At 49.0% G+C, this 20,751-nt stretch overlaps 1 protein-coding gene across 1 annotated transcript in view; it reads right to left on the reverse strand.

The window, feature by feature from the left end:
- CLSTN2 (calsyntenin 2) overlaps nt 1-20,751 on the reverse strand; it is a 623,511-nt gene that overhangs the window by 21,491 nt on the left and 581,269 nt on the right. The window contains exons 10-12 of the mRNA XM_046002347.1: nt 15,336-15,502; nt 7,350-7,498; nt 5,213-5,430 (exon numbers count right to left, since the gene is read on the reverse strand). Of these exons, the coding sequence (XP_045858303.1) occupies nt 5,213-5,430; nt 7,350-7,498; nt 15,336-15,502 (534 nt within the window). The remainder of the gene's footprint in view (nt 1-5,212; nt 5,431-7,349; nt 7,499-15,335; nt 15,503-20,751) is intronic.

A 20,751-nucleotide genomic window follows, 5' to 3' on the forward strand; every position in this document is an offset into this window, starting at 1 on the left:
GTACCCCAATGTTCACAGCAGCAATGTCTACAATAACAAAACTGTGGAAAGAGCCGAGATGCCCTTCAACTGACAAATGGATAAAGAAGATATGGTCCATATATACAATGGAGTATTACTCAGCCAACAGAAATGATGAATACCCAACTTCTGTATCAACATGGATGGGACTGGAGGAGATAATGTTGAGTGAAATAAGTCAAGCAGAGAGAGTCGATTATCATATGGTTTCATTTACTTGTGAAACATAAAGAATAGCATGGAGGACATTAGGAGAAGGAAGAGAAAAGTGAGAGGAGGAAATCGGAGGGGGAGATGAAGCATGAGAGATTGGACTCGGAGAAACAAACTGAAGGTTTTAGGGGAGAGGGGGGTGGGGGGATGGGTTGGTCTGGTGGTAGGTATTAAGGAGGGCACATATTGCATGGAGCACTGGGTGTTATACGCAAACAATGAACAATGAAATACTACCTCAAAAACTAATGATGTACTGTATGGTAACTAACATTAACAAAAAAAAAAGCCTCCGCCTTCAACTCAGATCATGATCCCAGAGTCCTGGGATTGAGCCCTGCATGAGGCTCCCCCACTCAGTGGAGCATCTGCTTATCCTTCTCCCGCTGCCCCTCTCCCCCCACTGCCCATGTGTGCTCTTTCTTTCTCTCTCTTGTTTGTGCTCTCAAATAAAACCTTTATAAAAGAAAACAATCCTATTTACAATTGCATCAAAATAATAAAATACTTAGGAATAAACTTAACCAAGGAGGTAAAAGACCTGTACTCTTATAAACTATAAAACATTGACTGAAGATGACATAACCAAAGGAGAAGACATTCCATGCTCATGGACTTGAAGAACAAATATTGCTAAAATGTCGATACTATCCAAAGCAATCTACAGATTTAATGCAATCCCTATTAAAACACTGACAACATTTTTTATAGAAGTGCAATCCTAAAATTTGTGTGGAATCAAAGACGACCCCAAATAGCTAAAGCAATCTTGAAAAAGGAGAACAAAACCGGAGGCATCACAATCCCAGATTTCAAGATGTTCTACAGAGCTGTGGTAATCAAAACAGTATGGTATTGGCACCAAAACAGACACACAGATCAACAGGACAGAGTGGAGACCCCAGAAATAAACCCATGCTTTTAAGTCAATTAATCTTCAACAAAGGAGACAAGACTATACAATGGGAAAACCATAATCTTTTCAAGAAATGTTGGGAAAACTGGTTTGCTATATTAAAAGAAGGAAATGACTGCTTTCTTATACCATATTCAACATGGATTAAAGACATAACTGAGAGACCACAAGCCATAAAAATCCTAGAAGAGAGCACATGCAGTAATTTCTCTGACACCAGCCATAGCAACATTTTTCTAGATATGTCTACCGAGGCAAGGTAAACAAAAACAAAAGTAAAATTGGGACTACGTCAACATAGAAAACTTTTGCATAGCTAAGGAAGAAAATAATTAAAAGTACTGAAAGGGAAAAGATATTTGCATATGACATATCTGATAAAAGATTAGTATCCAAAATATATAAAGAACTTACATACAACTAAACACCCCCAAAACAAATAATCCAATGAATAAAGGTCAGAAGACATGAACAAACATTTTTCAAAGAAGACATCCAGATGGCTGACAGACACATGAAAAGATGTTCCACGTCACTCATCATGAGGGAAATGCAAATCAAAATCATAATGAGACATCACCTCACACCTGTCAGAATGGCGAAAATAAAACAACAACAACATAAGAAACAAAAAGTAAGGAGGCTGTAGAGAAAGGGAATCCTCGTGCACTGTTGGTGGAAATGCAAACGAGCACAGCCACCGTGGGGAACAGTGTGGAGGCTCCTCAAAAGTTAAAAATGGAATGGTCGTCGGATCCAGTAATTCCACTACCAGATATTTACCCAAAGAATGCATAAACACTACTGTGAAAAGACCTATGCCCTGCCCCTCCTTTTACTGCGGCATTATTTACCACCACCAAACTATGGAAGCAGTCCCAGTGTCCATCAATAGACGAAAGGATAAAGCGGTGGTGTGTGTGTGTGCATATGTGTGCGTATGTACATACAGGTATGTAAGCAATAATACTCCACCACGTGTATGTACATACAGGTATATAAGCAATAATACTCCACCACGTGTATGTATATGCAGACATACACAGTGGAATGTTACCCAGTCATAAAAAAGAATGAAGTTTTGTCATTTGCAACAATGTGGATGGATCTTTAAATGCAGGAAGTCAGAAAAAGACAAATACCATATAGTTACACTTATATGTGGAATTTAAGAAATAAATGAACAAAGAAAGACAACCAAAACACAGACCCTTAACTCTTAAGAACAATCTGATGGTTATCAGAGGGGAAGTGGGTGGGGGTGGGTGCGATAAGTGATGGGATTAAGGAGTGGACTTGTGATGAACACTGGATGATGTACAGAATTGTTGAATCATTATATTGTGCAGTGGAAACTGATGTAACACTGCATGTTAACTATACTGGATTTAAAAAAATAATAAAAGTGATTAGTATTTATGGAGGGCTTGCTACGAGTCAGGCACTGTGCAAACAATCCTGACAGCTATTAAATGGGGTACTAATATTATTCCCATTCCAGCAATGGTGAAGTGGAAGGTCCAGAGGGTAGCGTGGATTGTCCAGGCTTACACAGAAATCAGGGGAAACGCTGGGACAGAAGCCATGACATTCTGATTCCACAGTTTATAAATTCGTAACATTTGGGCTAGTAGTCTTCAAATGCTTTTGATCTTGCAGCCTTTTTGGGAAAAATTTCTGAACTGAGATCATTTCAATATGTATAGTTATTTATTTATAAAGTGGACTAATATATTTTGTATATTATAAAATATTTATGAAATGGAAATTAAAAGGACATGCTAGAGAAAATTATTTTAAATAATTATTTTCTATTTTAATTTTTTAGTGATACCAAAAATATTTTTTGCTTCACCAGATATACATTATTATAAATAATTTCACATGCTTAATTTTTAGGTGCTTGTCAATCTAAAAAGCTTCATGTTTCACCAGCAAAATCTAAAATCACATTAATCTACATGGAAGGCCTATCATTAGTGATAGCATACTGTATCTGTATTTCAAATGGCCTTTGCTTGGTTTCTGGAGTTTTTTGCCAGCTTCTTATCAGGTCAGTTTAGGTCATCTTACTCCTACATCCCCGTGTGGCTGGCTGATTGCTCACACTATGAAGGGGACATGGTGTAATTGTGGAGCATTTTCTCATTGCTCTTCTGGGGCTGTATTATAGCTTCTTTTTTTTTTAAGATTTTATTTATTTATTTGACAGAGAGAGATCACAAGTAGACAGAGAGGCAGGCAGAGAGAGAGAGAGGGAAGCAGGCTCACTGCTGAGCAGAGAGCCCGATGCGGGACTCGATCCCAGGACCCTGAGATCATGACCTGAGCCGAAGGCAGCGGCTTAACCCACTGAGCCACCCAGGCGCGCTGTATTATAGCTTCTAGCTTCCATCTGTACTTCTCTGGATTCCTACTGCGCTGAAGGGACTGTGCTGGTTGAATCTGCCATGGTTGAGCCCTCAGGGAGCCCCTGGTCTGGCTTAATTAACTGATAACTGCCACCAAGGGTTAGCAAACATGGGGGGGGCAGGGAAGCATCATTCGTGGGGGGCTTACAGAGCAGAAGAGCTGGCCCAGTCGAGGGGGCAGGGTGCTGGTGGGGGAGACGCTTACCAGCAGTAATATGGATGGGGAAGGTCAGGGCCCTGCCAAGCAGAGGGTAGGGCACGAGCAAAAGCGAGAACACAGAGGTATGAGAGAGAGGAGTGTACACAGGGGACTCACCTGTCTTTGGTAGAGAAACAGCACAAAGAACAGGAGGTCAGTACGGACAGAAGGGGCTGCTGGGGCGGGTCACTGAAGCCTGCCACAAATGCCATGAGCCTGCTTACTCCAGGCATCCACAATAACAATTACTCTAACAAGAAGACTGAAAGAGTACCTGTAACAGCTCTCAGGCAGGTGGCTCTGTGCTCTGCCCACACCTCTCCTAAACAGAAAGTGAGTGAGAGCCCAGGTAATTGCTTTTCCCTGGCATCGCCTTTCAGCCAGCGGCAGGCGAGCTCCTAGTTACAGCCTGCAACCACTTCCGTTTTCCATCTGACTGTGGCTCCAAAGGAGGGCAAGGAGAAGAAGGGGAAGCTCACAGGCCCTAATGCATCTGGAGTGTCACGAGGCTAGGGCCCTGTCCCGGCAGGAACACCTGGTAAGACACCATCTACTGTCATGAGTTAGGGATGGCTGCCTTGGAGGCACCCCATTCGCTAGGGACCAGGGTGGTTTAAGGCGGTGAGTAACTGGGACTACTAGAGGAGCAGCCCTTCAGGGACTCCAGCCCACTTCCACCAGCACATCAGCAGCAGCTGCTCCTGGAGGCCGAGAGGGAGAGCTGGAAGTCCACTCCTGGAGGAGGCTGCAGAGGATGGTTCAATGGGTATTTCCCCTATAGCTCTGGGCCCTGGGGGTTCCCTTTCTTCCTTCTCTCACCTTCCTCTTACCCCCATACCCCGCCAGCTGAGTGCACTGTAGCTTTTCATGCAACGGAGTGTTTCTCCCTGGCAGAACATTCCGATAATGCCACCTCCACCAGGAAGCCCTTCCAATAATGCTGTAGAGTTTCCTGAGAACTTACGCTAATCTGGTGGATCAGACCCGACTTTTACTGTATGTCTACTAAGGCACAGCTAGATTTTCCTTTGTACCTCTTCAGCTTCTCTTCTGATTATCCCAATAACACACGCGCACTATTGAACATTCTGCATTTGCTGCCAAGTGAAGGGGAGCAGAGACGAATGGGCTCTTCCACGTCTCAAAAGAGCATCACTGCTGGCGTCAGGTGTGCTTTCTTCTTGGCATTTTTCTGTGTGTGTTGTAGGAACTCTGTAATTTGCAACTTGCTTTCTTTCATTTACCCTTTGACATAAATGCCCTCCCTCCAACATCTTATCGTGTACATGCGTGGACCAATTATTTGCCAAATGGCTCATTTCCCTCCCATTATCTGTGTTGTTTGCAGGTTTGTTTGCTCCGCAATTGGAAATTCCCTACTGTGGTAAACAGTGCTAGTATCCTGCAGGGGGACAGAAGGCTCCTGTCCCACAACCCAGCGCACATCTGTACCTGTGGTCCTCAGGTCACCCGGGGCTTCGGCTTTGGCAAAGGTGCTCAGGATCTTGATGTCGGGGAAGAGGGTCACCCCTCGGGCACTTTCAAACTGGGCGGCGGGTCTCCAGAGGCGGTCTGTGCCCCGGAGGCTGATCTGGGGCTCGATGGCCTGCAGCACCATCACAAAGGCATCCACATCGGGGACACTGATGCACACATCTTCTCCAAAGCACCTGGGAAAAGAGCAGCGGTCACAGCACTGAAGAGTGAGCCAGGAGCACGTCCACCACCACGGGACTGGGAATGAGGAGACACACAACCACCTCTCGCCTTGCTAAGGTCTCGAGGTCTCCAGACTGCCTTGGAGTCTCGGAGCGTGTCAACGGACATTCAGAGTGAAAGCCACAGCATAGTCAAACTAATAGCCATCTAGGGACTTAAGAGGATTGGTTTCTGGGAGAACTGGGAATCTTCCGTACCAGAGACAAGTAACTGTTAAACCTCTAATTATCCTTTAACAAAGTAATCAGTGGTAACATTAATTAGCCACTGCTTGGTATAGCACTATGAGTTTGTATGCAAACTGCCATCTAACTGGTTGGGTAGAGGCATCGTGCTGAGACCCCAGGGCTGAACTCTCCCGTGCTCATGTCTGTTGTCTCTCGATGAGGAGCTGCCACATTGCCCCTGTGGCGGGTGTGCCACGGATCCTCTCTTTTCTCCTGGTACGCTGCCACAGAAATACCTGGAAGGCAGAAAGCTGTGACCTCACAAGCCAGGCCTGAGAAGTTAGAAAAGGTCCATCGCCTGGCTCAGCCACAGCAGGGCTGGGTGACCCTGGGCAAGGTGGGACTCCTGGGAACCTCAATTTCTCCATCTATACAGTGGGGGTGACAATAATTAATTCCCTCATAAGAGCAAGGATTAAATGTGATGGCATATAAAAAAGAAGCCGAGCCCTGAGTCTGCCTCACAGTTGGAGCTCAGTAAATGTAGGTAGATCCGACACCCTCATCGTATCACATCAGGCACACGAGTCATTGGCACTCTGTGCTGCTCACCTAAGCCAAAGACCTAGGCTAGAGCTCCGGGGCCCAGAGGGCCGCGCTGGGAACACTGGGTGGACTCCAGCTGGTGGCGGCCGTCAACGTGTATCCCTTTGGTAAGTTCCCGGGGGAAGTGCCATCTAGGTGGACACCATGCTGAGTCATTCCCTCAGAGCGTGGTATGCTCTGCCCCTGGTTTCACCTGGCCTCTGCTGCACCAGTCCCAGAGGGCACCGTGCCCCTCGTCGCTTCACAGAAGCCTGGTCCCTCTACTTGACTGCAGTGTGGAGCTGAGCTGGAGATGCTTGCTCCCTATTGCAGGCCTCCAATGGGGGCCCTTAGTGTGAAGGGGGGCATACCTCCTCTGTCCCTAAAGCTGTTGAAGCTGAGTGCTGCCTGTGGGGTTTAGCCTGGCATCTGTCCCTGGTCCCAGTAACATGGCAGTCAGCATCGGGAACATTTTGATGTTCCCAATGTCGTCACCTTCCCAGCCTTCTTCCTGTCCTGCTGGCTTCTTATCCTGGCTCCGGGGATTAGGGGACTCCCCTTTCTGCCTCCCAGGCGTTTTTCTGGGGTCCCACCAGGCACTTGCCATGGCTGAGAAATGATTTGACAGACCAAGATGTGAGTTATCCCCAGGCTTCACTCATAAATAGTCTCTCCTTTACTGGGCTCTGACCCCTGGGGACAAGAACCATACCTTCTCTTTCTCTCGAAGACCTGGGTATTTAGCTGCTCTACAAAGCTGGGTTGGTTGATTTAATCCAATTTAATAAACATTTTTCAAGTACCGACTACGTACTGGCTACTGTAACCTTAAATCAGACCACTGAAAACCGAGCTTTCTGCGAATTTACAGGATGCAGTACTACATCAGATTCTGGATTAAATAGAGAAAGCTGAATTTGTGTTGGCAAAGCAACAGAACATTTTCTTTAAGAAGAAAACAAGAAGAGAACACAGGTCCATTGGGGCCTCCTCCTAGGGGTGGCAGAGAAACTGCAAATAGCTGAATAAAGATGAATCTGTTTTGCCAGGGAACATTCCCCAGGGACCATCCCCACTGCCTCAGCTGGGTCCCGGCTGACCAGTGTCTGTCTACTCACTGGACTTTGGAGGAGACTCTCAAACGCCGCACACCCGCTGTCGGGAACTGCCTGGAGTTGATGTAGGACACCTTCTGGAGGGCACGATTGATGTTCCCAATGTCGTCACCTTCCATCACCAGGACGGACTGCGAGGGGTTGAAGTGGTACTGGAGGAGGAAAGGGGGTGTCATGGGGGACAGTGATCAACAATGGAGCCCACTGTCTGCATGGACAGGCCAGGAAGGCCCAGTGTCTCCAGGGTGTCTGCAGGTGCGGCAGCCATGAGCATGGATGACTTTTGTGTTTTTTTTTTATTTTTTTTACACTCTAATTTCTTTTATTGTGTTCAGTTAGCCACCATATAGTACATCATTAGTTTTTGATACAGCATTCAGCAATTCATCTCTTGGCCTATAATGTTAACCCAGTGCTGCGGGGGACTGTTTTCACCCCTCAGACAATTCCTGCTACCCCTGAGGGGCTTCTAGGCCTCCCCTGTAAGATCCCCAGGGGGTTAGAAACCCTTGAGCCACAGGATGGGATTCTGAAGGCCCGTCCCAGGGCTCCTGTGGTCTAGCCTGTGCGGGGTGGTCCCTGCTCTGGGCTGCTATGAGGTCGTAAGCAGCCTTTCATCCCGCAGACAGCCTGCCCCCTCAGCTGGCTGCCCAGAAACGTGGGACTTGGGCTCATTTCGCTGGTCTTGTCTTTGGCCTTGAACTGCTCCTCAGCTTACCTTGTGTTCCCCGTCCTGATTCATGCTGTCTTCTTAGCTACCAACCTTAGAGCTCACATTTCAGTTAATGGCTCTCCTTCTCTCTTAGATCTCATTCCTGGTCTTGCTTCCCTGGTGCCCTTCCCTGCTTTCCTGGGAGTTTGTTCACTTGCAGTATACATTCCTGCCAGCTGTCCCAGGCCTATTACCTGTTCGTTCCGCTCAGAGTCCCTGGTATCCCGAGCTCGGTAAAGGTCCGGGGGCTATGATGCCCCAACAGTTGCTCTCGCAGGCATCGGGCATGAAGAGCTGCCCTGGTACAGGTCGCACTAGCTGATCTTCCCATACCTCTGAGCAGGAATGTTATCAGCAAGACATCAGGAGCTTATCAGTGCATTCAGGTGATGTGTCCAAAGTTCATATCGCAGGAAAAGGAGATCTGGATATATTTTTACTTATTTATTTTTAAGTAATCTCTATACTCAGTGTGGGACTCGAACTCACAACCCTAACTGAGTATAGAGATTACTCAGATTAGCTCAGGTCATGATCCCAGGGTCCTGGGATTGAGCCCCGCATCGGGCTCTCTGCTTGGCTGGGAGCCTGCTTCCTCCTCTCTCTCTCTCTCTCTCTGCCTGCCTCTCTGCCTACTTGTGATCTCTGTCTGTCAAATAAATAAATAAAATCTTTTAAAAAAATTATATTTAACTAGTTTCTTATGGACATCTGGATAATTTCCAATCTTTTACTAATAATGCCACAATGAATAATCTTGTACACATTTCGTGTGTGCAAATATATGTATCTATTGGATAAATTCCTCCTTGTGAAATTGTTAGGTCTGACAGTATATGCACCTTAAATTTTGACAAATGTTGCTCAATTCCCCATTGCTAGGAGTGATATCAATACACGCTCCCTCTCCCAGTGTATGGGAATGCCTCTTTTCTCAAAACCTCAACAGAATATGCTGTCGTTGGGGATTTTTGCCAGTCTGATAGGTGATAAATGCTACCTTAGTGTAGTTTTAATTTACATTTCTCTTGCCATGAAGGAGATGGAGTTTGCTGTTAAGAGTTTAAGGAAAAATCCATCTATATTAACTTTTCCCTGATCTGGCTTATCTTTCTTAAGAGTTCCTTGTTCTGTGCCTGGACTCTAAAAGGAGGTAGGTGTCCCCTGAGCACTACTGATGATACTGACCCACATAAGGTCCCTTTATTGTGATCCCTAGCCAACTGAGAGCTTACTCTTTGCCTCCTTCAACTGTCATTTGTTTTACTGTTATCTCCTCCTTGAGGGCACCCCAGCTTCCCTCTTTTAGGTCCCCACTGGGCTCCTATAGTGCTTATGAAATGGTAGTACAATGATTACAGCACAGTGACCATGAGCTCCTTGAGGACTGGGACTCCAGCTCTTATCCCCAAATCCCAAAACCTAGCCCTAGTGCCTGTAATCCCATTAGATTAATGAGTAAATGGTCCCCCTTGGTCCACATTTGACTCAGTATCTTTGCCAGGTTACTCCTCAGGTTACTTTTCATCACTGTCTTTTCAGCCAAGCTCTGTGGGAGTCATTATCAGTGCTCACTAAGCCCTGCTCTCCTTTGCATGCTCAGCATCCTGGAGGCTACACTTGGTCTCAGCCACTTGCCAGTGGTGGTGGTGGTGCGGGGGGCACCTGACCGCGTCTGGCCAATGAACTGTGAGAGGAAGTGAGCCGGGGCTCCTGGGCTGAGGCCCTAAAGAGCCCTGCGGGAAGCTCCAGCCTTTCCCTCCACCCCCACTTGCACTTTGGTGGCTGGGTGTTGAAGGGAGAAACCTCACTCCACCTCTTGGGCTTGATGTGAGAGGATAATAAAGTTTTAAGCATTAAACCATAGGGATTTTGGAGTCCTTTGTTACTGCAGTATTTTAGCCCATGTGGAAAAATTCAGCCCTTCCCAGGCAGGATTCTCACCCAAGGCTACGTGGCATCTTTGAAGATCAGGGGAACATGGATTGCTGTACCCCAACTCCAGTGCAGACTACAGAATACAACTTTGGGTGATTTACGTCCCCTTTCTGGACTTTATTTCCTCATTTAAAATAACGGGGATATTAGTATCTGCCTATCCGAGGGCTCAAATAAGGTGACGTATGTAACAAATCTAGTGCTTGAAGACTGTTCAGTCCAAGATAGCTTTTATTATACTTCCGAACATTGTAACTACTTCTGCATGGAGTCTGCCCAATTCCGAACATTGTAACTACTTCTGCATGGCGCCTGCCCACACCGGTACTGCTGCCCTCACTGCTGCTCTTCCCCCGTGATCCAGTTCCCTTCTGCTCTCCACGCACTGAGCACAATTTCTCTGGCCTGGAGGTCTGGTCACGAGCACCAACCCCTCCGCTGGGTTTGGGAGTGCCCAGGTGTATGTGGTGATCCCAGAGTCGTCCTCTGAGCTGACTCCCCCTTGCCGTGGACTTGCCACCTGAGCGTGCTCAGCCACAGAGCCGCCCGTTCTGAGAGCTGCACAAATCATCCATTTCAGATTCGAGCAGAGGCAAGTCCATTCTTCTAAAATACCCCGTATGTTCCTCACGTCCTTCTACCTCCCTACCTCTCCCGACCCCACCCTGCACCCCCCTGCTACAGCAGAGTCCTGCTGCAGAGCCGCTGCAGCTGTCTGCCTGCCTCCCACAGGCAACTGAGAACACCTTGAGGGCGGGATCTACTGACTTTTCCTCAGGGTCACCACAGGGGCTAGCTCGGGAGAAACAGGAGACAGAATGATAAACCTTGTGGGGGAAGCTGATCCAAACTTCCATAAGGGCTGAACAGGAAAACCGTGGGGCGCCGGCTGGCTCAGCTGGGAGAGCCTGTGACTCTTGAGCTGCAGGTTGTGAGTTTGAGTCCCATGCTGGGAGTAGAGGTTTTGTTGTCGTTGTTGTTGTTTTAAAAGATTTATTTATTTCTTTGACAGAGAGCACAAGCAGCAGGAATGGCAGGCAGAGGGAGAAACAGGCTCCCCGATGTGGGGCTTGATCCATCATGACCTGAGCCAAAAGCAGATGCTTAACCAACTGAGCCCCAGGCACCCTGGGTATAGAGATTACTTCAATAAAATAAAACAAACAAACCAACCAAAAAACCCAACAGTTCTTCCACAAGTTTGAACCGGCAATCTCCCATGCCAATCAGCAGAGGGCGCGTTCCCACTGTAGCCACCTAAGGAAAGGATGGCTAGGCTAGGTGTTGGATCTCCAGTTAATACCCTAGTCTGGCCCCCTGAGCTGCCACAGGGCATGAAGGTGGGTACTGACCTAGCCATCAATATAGTTCTTGCAGGATCAATAAGACCTTCCACCAAAGTAGGTTTTTTGTTTTGTTTTAAATTGTAGTGTTCCCAGCCCCATGACATGACTAAGGGTAACTGGTCTCTGTGTAGAACACAGAATGGCATTAGCGTTCTCATGGGGACAGTGGGGTGGCTTCCTGGAGGTCCAGCAAAGAGTGACACATTCATTTTCTTTTGGAAAGCTGTGCTGTGGCCACAGGGATTCCTCTCTTTGAGCCACGAAGCTGCTAGACTGATGGCCTTTGGGAATCGTCCATTCTCCCAGAGGGTCAGCCAGCATCGTCAGGCACCTAGCAGGCTGGGACATCGGTGAAGTCCTTGTCTAAAGCCCAGGCCTATTCCTTAAGAGGAAGCTGGCTCTGGCACCCAGGAACCTCGCCATTCACCTGGGCGCCCGCCAGTCCCTCTGGGCTGGGCCAGATGAAGACCTGCCATGTTCAAGGGTCCTCTGCCATAACTGCCACCCAGGTTTGGTTTCAAACGAAGCTGGCGCTGTGGCAATGCCAAGTGCAAGGCCAGCCCAGCTAGAGAGGAGAACTGTGATTTGTTGAGAACCTATTAGGTTCTATTAGAATCATTATTAGGTTTGCTAAGGGAGATCTGTCGATATATTTATAGCTATCATCTCATCTATCTATCTACTCGTATCTTTTCTACACATATATGTGTGTGTGTACGTATATATATATAGTATGTAGTAGATATATATATGTAGTAGAAATATATATATACATACATATATAGTATGTGTACAGTATTCCCACATCACAAGGAAATATACTTTAACACATGAGGGAATTGGGGCTTAAAGGATTAAATTTCTTTGTCCAAGGTCACACAGCTAGGATTCGTACTATGGTTTGAACCTAGGAGTGCCTTGTCCCAAAGGTCTTACTCTTTCCCCCTCCTCCAAAGATTGGCAGACATGATGCTATGAGGATGAGAATAGGGGATTCTTCAGGAATGTGGCCATTCCACAGAGTCACAGTGTCTCGTGTGGGTATGGGACAGTAACCACCCCAACCATTTAATGACTCCAGACATGTGGAACAAATATTCAGCAGGGGAAAACAAGTGAAAAGCGGAACCCAGGCTGGGCCCTGCGAGCAGACGGGAAGTTTTGTTAAATACAGGAGGTCCTTGCTTTCCTTTGACTACCCAGGGAGGAGGGAGGAGGCCAGGAACCAGGAAAGAAACTAATAGTCATTATTCAGAAATGAAATGAGGGATAAATGGAAGAAGGACAAGAAGCAAGGAAGTCTGAATCATTTCAAGTATGCTTTCTAATCTGAGTTGCTGGTGTGGAGGAAGGAGCACAGGCTTATTTTGGGCAAGTCCCTGAGCCCCCGTCTCCTTATTTCTGAAATGGGGCCATAACATTTAATCTGTTGTGAGGAGTAGGGGTAATGAACTTGGATTGCCCCCAGTGGGGACACCATCAATCCTGTGTCTTATCATTAACTTCCCCTGCAGCGCTCTAGTTCTTGCCGGCTGTGCCCTAAGGGTAGAAAAGGATCCTCTGCAGTGACTGGTTATCAACAGGTGGCGTCTGGAAAAGTCGGAAGAGCCTCAGCCCCCTCACCCCCCAGTGGCTTTTGTGCCCCTTAGTTCACAACTCCCTCTTTTCATAGGCGCTGGTGCTCTGCAGAAATGGAGTGCCTCTCAATTTATCATCCTAAGAATGTGTGGCTTTTTGGTCCAGTATCTTTGCTTTGCTTTCTTTGTCCTGTAGTGCTTGAACCCTGAAACTGGTCTCATAGGGTGCCCCGGAGCAGAGCAGATCCACTGGGGGGGCGGAGTAAACCCAGAATCAGATGGAGATGGAGCCTCACTGGGTTGACAAAATGCTAAGGAAACAACTCAAACAGCCGGCTGAGGATCAAACCCCAGCTCTGCAGGTGAGGTATGAAATAGGCCATGAAGTAGACAGGGGGAAAGCTGTCCTTCCCAATAAGAAGCAGTCCTGCAGCTTTCCTTCAATGACAACGGATTAGCTATTGAGTGCACCTGTGTGTGTGTGTGTGTGTGTGTGTGTGTGTGTGTATTTAACATCTGGAAAGCCATTCTTGCCTTGCCCTGTCTATGCATTCCTCCCACCTTCCGCCTTTGATCCAGGCTCCAAGGGGAGCATCCTAAACTATGCTCTTGCCCAGATCATCATCCTCTGCCTGAGTCCTTCAGTGGCTCCCTGTCCCATGTCAATACCTGAACATAGTTTATGGAGCTCCATGATGCAGCCTGGGCTTAGCTCTCTGGCCACACTTCCTACCTTTCCTCCTGCATTTTGGGCACTGTAACATCGGCCTTCTTGGCATTCCAGTGCACATGGTGGGACTTCCCAGCCCTCTGCCATTATTCAGGCACTCAAATCTTCCTAGAGTGACCAGCCAGCTCCCCTCTCCTGCCATTCTTCTCGTTGATTCTTCCCTATCCTGAAACATTCCGCTCAGACCTCACCTCCTCCAAGAAGCCTTCCCTCACTGCTGCTCCTCAAGTTCTAGAACTCTGGAGCAGGACCACTTGGGTTCAAATTCTGGCTCCTCTCATTACCAATTCTGGGATCTTAGACAAGTTTCCTTTCTCTTAAAGTCCTCAATCCCTCATATGCAAAATAAGAATATCTGTGGCACCTTTGTCAGAGAGTCGTTCTGAAGGAGCCAACAACTACAAAGCATTCGGAGCCCTGTCTGGCGCTTGGGGGAGCCTCAGTGCTCACCCTCATCAGAGCTTACTACAGCGGATTACAACCTCAACCTGGACCACTGATTTCTTTGAAGACAGAGGCTGGGGCTGTTCAGAAATCCACCCTCTCCCCCCAGCCTAGAACTAATACATGGATATTGATGGCATGTCCGATGTGACTGTAGCTTAAAGAAAAGCAGGACATGCTCAGGCCACCAGTCCCTCCATGGATCCCCTTGTCGGAGCCCCACTCGCCCCACTGGCGGTGGGAATAAAGGTGTTGTCTGTGTGGGGGGGGGGGGGACGACTCCCTCTCCAGGAGAAGTAAACCCAGGGCAGGAGGTTAGTAGAAGATAGGGGTGTGGGAGCAACCTCTACTCTGGTCACACAATCCTTGGGAAATGACCCATAAAGGAAACCCCACAGCTAGGGGGGAGGGACTGCCCTGTGCCCCTGGAGGCAGAGGGGGGCCTGCCTACGCTCGCTGGGGTCTGTAAGGATTGAGCAAGGGCTATGGCGATGGTCGCCCAGCTCTTTGTTCAGGTTCCCAGAGGCTCCCTGCTGGCAGGAGCTCCTAAGGTCCAGGTGAGGCCAGAACTATCGGTGCCTGTGGGGTTGGGAGGCAGGCAGGACACTCATGGGGGACATTTAGCTCTGTGTGTCCTGCCCCCTCAGGAGGCGCTTTTCTCCAAAGGCCGTTTCGATGCTACTGGATCACGTGAATGTTTTTATTTTGCCTGAATCCGCTCACATTCCCTTTGACAGAGATTGCTGGAAGCCCAATCTGTGCTTCAATTTCATAACCCGAGGCCCAGCGACCTCCGAATCTTCTAATTCCAGCCCACCCCACCCACCGCTGACCTTCCTTCCTAATTTATACTTGACATGGCCAAACTCTTCATTCTGTTTTAAGTATTTCCAAAGGGCATTCTGGCATGACGCTTCTGTTCATTTGGCAAATAGACAGCAAAGCAATCCACCAACCCAGGAACTACTGCAACAGAACGGTTCCCTTCTGGTAGCTGGCGGACACAGGCCTGCCCTTGGGTAGAGAACCGAGGATACACGAGGACTCCATCTAGGAGTTCCAGGACACAGTGCGAGTCCCCCAGGGACGTCACGGTCCCAAGTCTCCCCCTGTGCCAGCTCCTTTGCTGCCTCCAGGCGACTCAACTGGGGAGGGCTGTGGGGGACTCCATCTCCCGAGGGAGTGGGCCATAGGCCACCTCTGCCTATGTCTTATTGGCAGTGATGCTGGCTCATTCCTTACCTTTATTCCTTGGCCGAGGCTTTCCAGGGAATTAATATCCAGTCCTTCCTTGCAGGCCTGTAGGCAGGAGATCACCTTCTGACTCTCCATTTTGCCAGGGTGGATAGTGAGACTGGCCAGGCTCCCATGAAAGAATTGAGCAAACCGAGGTTTGGTGACTTCTCCTCCTGAAAGGAAAAGCAGCAGGTCATTGGCCCTGTGGAGACTGGATCCGGAACACCACTTCATGGCACGATCTGGCTGGAGGACCAAGGACACCGTGACTGTGTCCCCTCAGCCTGAGCTTTTCCTGCAGAGGGGGAAGCTCAGTGGCCAGACTCTCAACAAGAGGATGTTATCTGCCACCAAGACGTTGGAGCTCCCCAGCTGCACTGATTTAGAAATCCTGGAATCCCTGATTGGAAACAGCTGCCTTCAGAGGCATGCACAGCGCTGGGAGAGAGAAAGGATCCTGGAGAGTAAAAACGGGAGGCCTGCTCTGTGCCCGGCTGTCTGACAGGGACTGCAACTGAGCAAGTCTGCAAAGAAGGGGTCTGTGCTTCCCATTCACAGCTCCGGAGTCTTGAGACTCAGAAAGGTTGAGGGACCTGGTACAGGACACACAGCCGAACCCGAGAGCTGGATCTCTGTTCCCAGTCTGACCCCGAGACTGGCATCTGTTTCCCTAAGTTCCACGGAGATGTTGGCGGGCAGTCGAGGAATCCGAGAGACCCACATGCCCGGGCTCGGGCTCTCTTGCGATGAATTGGTTTTGTCCCTGCTTAAATTCAAGTCCTTTGGCATAGGAGGACGTCCTTGATTCTGTTCTGCCTCTTTGTCCTCACCACCTGCTCCTTGTTTTCTTCCTTCTCTCTACGGGCTGGGCCGAGTCCCGTCGGAGCTCAGTCCTGCTCGTCAGCACAGGAAACCGTTTAACGTCGCTCGGGTCAAGGCCCCTCCTCCCATTTTCTCCTTGGTTTTCTCAAGGTCTGTAAAGCAAAAGCTGCCCTCAGGTCCACTTGAATCCTTACCTCTTCCAGGAGGCCTTCCCCACAGCTTGCGCGGAGCACAGGCCCCTTCCGTCTCCGGGCAGCCTGCGCCGACAGACCAGCCTTGATCTCGCACTTCCGTTCCGAGAGACGGTGCGACGCATGAGAAACGTGGATGTGGGTTGAACCCCAGCTTTGCTAATTCCCTGGGAAGGTTTTGTAACCCCCGAGCCTCTGCTTGCTTGTGGGGGACAGTTCTGGGTTTTGGCTCCCGGTTCCCCTGTCCTCTCTCAGAGGACTCCTGCAGCCTCCCCAGGACGTGGGTCCTGCAATGCACCGCTGGCGAAGCGTGCTCCCGTGAGACACCGCCGCGGAGGGCACATTTCTGACTCTTTCTACTAGAGTGACACCACAGTGACGTGTCTGTCCTTCCACTAGCCACTCCGTGCCAGCAGAGCCTGGACCTCGGGCGGAAGGCTCTCCCCGGGTCCCTCTACCTCAGCTCTGGGCTAGAAGGCGCTCCTAATACCAGCATTCCTATAGGCTAGACAATTCTACTTCTTAGTAGCTAGTCCTTCGTTATTCTAATTCCCTACTGTAGTTAATAATTCTCTATACTGATCTGTCGAAAGTGCAGTGTGGTTTTCTCCCGTGGTTGAGTCCATGCTGTGTCTCGGTTGGCACGCATAACTTTGCTCTCACCTGTTCCCCGTCACACTAAGATACCACCTCCAAACCGCTTACATTAGGCAAATCCCGTGGTCTTTCAAGGCCCCTTCAGCCCTCTGTGCCCCTTGCTCACAGAAACGTTTCATGAGCCACCCTGTCTACTAGCCCCCTCCCCACCGTGTCCTCTCCTTACCCGGAGCCTGGGAGCACGGACTTCATGTGAACATACCCTCAGAACCCGGCGTTGCTAATGGCCTACATGTGTGGGCTTTATGTCCTCAAGAGCCTATGACTGGTTCGCAGCCTGGGCCGCGCACTTCCACCACCTGGGGAACCTTTAAAAAGTCCAACTGATTCTGGTGCGGGGACCCAGCCAGAGGGAGGGCGACTTAATTGCTGTGCGGAGTTTCAAAAGCTCTTCAGGCATGTCCAGTGTGAAGTCAAGTTTAGGAAGCCCCGGCTGTGAGCTTCTTAGGGTGGATCTTCTGCGCACTGCCGTGATCTCTCTCCGTCACGCGACCCCGCCGGCGTACTCCTGCTACCCTTCCCACGCTGCTAGAACGTAGCTGTTTAAGTCTCTCTCCTGGGTGGCAGGGACCACTCCTGCATTACTCAATTTAATGAAGATGACACGGAGCAGGTATTAAGGGCCGAGGGAGGCACTGGGCACGTCGCACAAGTTGGCTCATTTATTCTCTCCACAGCGCAGGCCTCCGTGGGGCCCCAGTGTGCGGCACCCTGCCCGGCACACAGCAGACCTTTCGTAACTGTTTCCCAGACTGAAAGGGATGGGGAATTAATGCCCGCAGAGCAGTGGGCATTATGGAGTCTCTCCAACACCCATTTCACCTCGGCCCTCTTGCAGCAGCCCAGAGTTTGGCCGGAGTTGACTTGAATTCCAGGGATGGATTCTACTTAGTCACAGCCGATCAGGTTTCCCTGTTGCCCTCACTCCAGTGACGAAGTCAGGTGTTGACTTCAGATGAAGCCGATCAGTACCTGCGTCCACTAAGCCACAGAGGTTGGCCCAGGAGTGATCATGAGACCAAACGTAGGCCAATGAGATGAGAGAAGAAGTTAACCAGCAGCCTTTGGGAAAAGGCCTCCATTTTCTCTCCAGAAACCTTCTGTAACCCACTCTCGCTCTCTTCCCTGGAGATGATGATGTGAAGAAGGAAGGCTTAGAGCTGCGGCATCCGGCTTGTAGGCAGACCAGGGCCAAGCACGGTGATGCATGAAGGAGGGCAGGGCCGGGAGAGTCCTAGCAGACGACGACCTCCTCACTGCGCTACCACAGCACATCCTCAGCCAAGGGAGTCAATCACCCACCTTTACGGTTTAAGCCATTTTGACTCACACTGTTGTTCTCTGCCACCAGAAACATCATCACTTTGAAAATGAAAGAAGATTCTATCAAAGTACTCGGTCCACAGGGACCTCTAAACAGATTGGCCTTTGAGGAATGCCCTGATGTGGCAAGGACCTGAGAGTGAGGGGAACCCATCTCAGGCCTTCTAGTCCAGGTCCCCAAAGACCCCGTAGGTAAAGTACCCCTCAGTGCCATTGGCCTGTTCCTGCCCCAGCAACGGGGCTTCCACTGACCTGCAGAAAGAGGCTGTGAACGTGGGCGTGCGAGGTGCGGCTGCCACTCTCCAGGGCATTCAGTGGGCCACTGCTTCCCTGCTTTGTCCACCGCGTGTCCCCTTAGAGCAGCAGATGCAGCCACCATCATTTACTGGCTATGCACTACGTCTCCAACACGGTGCTAAGACCTCCACAGACATCATCTTACTGAACCTTACCAAACTCTTGGCATGGAGGTACTTATTCTGTAGTTAGAACGGAGTAAACTCAGCCTGAGAGAGAGGTAAGCGGCCCGAGGCCACACAAGTTGGAAGTGGTGAAGTGTGGGCCCCTCGGGCATGCGGGGCCAGCTAGGGCATCCTGGAGTACTGGCCGACCCCGGCCAGGGTGAGAATGACCAGAAGCCCTCTGTGGTCTGTCCTCTAGCCAGCTCAAGGGCACACTCTGCAACTCCATGTTTAAAGACCAAACTTCACGACTCTCTCGGATGCTAAGACATTTTCCTACACACCGTTTTCTCTCCACAAAACATTCATGTTCTGTACTTTTTGATTCAAGGATCCCAGATCTGTGATGTACTCTATGTATTAATGGTGCAGCTCCAGGAAATTGATTCAATTAGCACTTTGCAATAGGAGGCCGGCATAAAATTTGAAATATATTTGCACTCAGGGGTGGCTGGGATGCAGGATTTAAAAAATAATAGATACATTGAAAATCTCTTTCTTTTTAATATCTGGAGTGTCTTCATAAACCACATGGATACTCCGTTAACCTTTAGACACAAATATGCTCATGAATTATTTCAAGAAAAAGAAAAACATAACCTGATTTCTTACACACTTTCTCTACATGTTTGCGAATGTGATTTTGGGTTCCCGAGGCTAGATCTGCACGCATTTCTAGAGTGTTTGCTGAAAGCCCGGCCTTCTGTTAGGTTCAGCTAATGATAAGATGTAGACCACGCTCTCTAGGAACTTATATGTAGTTGGGAGAATAAAGTATAGACTCTGGGAAAACAAAAATATAAGAGTAAATTACCAGTGCAATAGATGATCTAAGGCAGGGCATGACTGATTTCAAACAAATGATACAGATGAGGTGTCCAACAGATCAGAGCAGAAAAAGAAGAGCCATTATCTCTGAGGCCCTTAAGACATGGTGAACTCTTTCACGTGCAATTTTATTTAATACTTAAATGGCAGGATCGTATGTTTGATACCTTAGCCTCCATTGTTTTGATTTTTCCTGAGGATTTCTCCCATCTTACCCTGTCTTTAGACACATATCTGGTTTGTGCTCCTTGTCACAGGGAGCATTGTGACAAGGAGAGGAGCAGATGAGGCTTAAAGCTGAGTTTCTTCCCCAGTTTTATTTCCAGAAGTCTAAACCCTAGGAGGGTGGGAAGATCTCTGTATGGATCCACATTTGGGGAAGAGTAGAAGTAACTCTGGCTTCCCGCAGACAGAAAAATGTCACCCTCTAGGTGGGGGGCTGGCAGGGAAATAGTGGAGGGGGTAAGGGCATAGGGGTGCAGAGCGAGCCCCCGAAGCCGGTCACCTGGGCTGAGCCTTGGCTGCGGAGCACAATGCTGGAGGGGATGCTGGCCTGTCACATTTGGACAGATAGGTGGATGGACTGCAGATGGTCTTATAGAGAAAGCACGAGAAGCAGGGAAGGTATTTTTGTAAGTAAGACAAGGAAATAATGAGAGAGCTTCCGGCCCCATAAGTCCCTTAGTGACAGGATCAAAGAGGTGAGCGTCGTTTCCGTGGACATAGCACAGGACGGTGCCTGGAGGCCCCCCAACACCCTAGTCTCACATAAACAGCCCTGAAATCAGCTGGCACCAGGGAAATGGACCAATTTCCAATTTGCCAAGGTCAAATCTCCCCCGCTCAGACAGAAGAGGGGTTTGAAATGAAACTAAGATGGGTGTGGAAAACATAATTTTTCTTCGTGAATTCAGATTCCTATGTGCTAAACTCCTAACTCCTTTTCCAAATGATGTTTTCAGAGTTTGATAACTTGCCCACAGCTACGCAGCCAGGAATTAGCGAAGCCCAGATTCAGACCCAGGTCTGGCTCGCTTAGAAGGCTTTGACCTGCACACTGCCCGACAGATGGGGCCGGGAGGGTTCAAAGAGGATTCCTCAAAGGATGTAATAATTGGGCTGCTTCATGAAGATGGGGAC

This window comes from Meles meles, chromosome 4 (assembly GCF_922984935.1).
Source record: "Meles meles chromosome 4, mMelMel3.1 paternal haplotype, whole genome shotgun sequence".
Lineage (NCBI taxonomy): Eukaryota > Metazoa > Chordata > Mammalia > Carnivora > Mustelidae > Meles > Meles meles.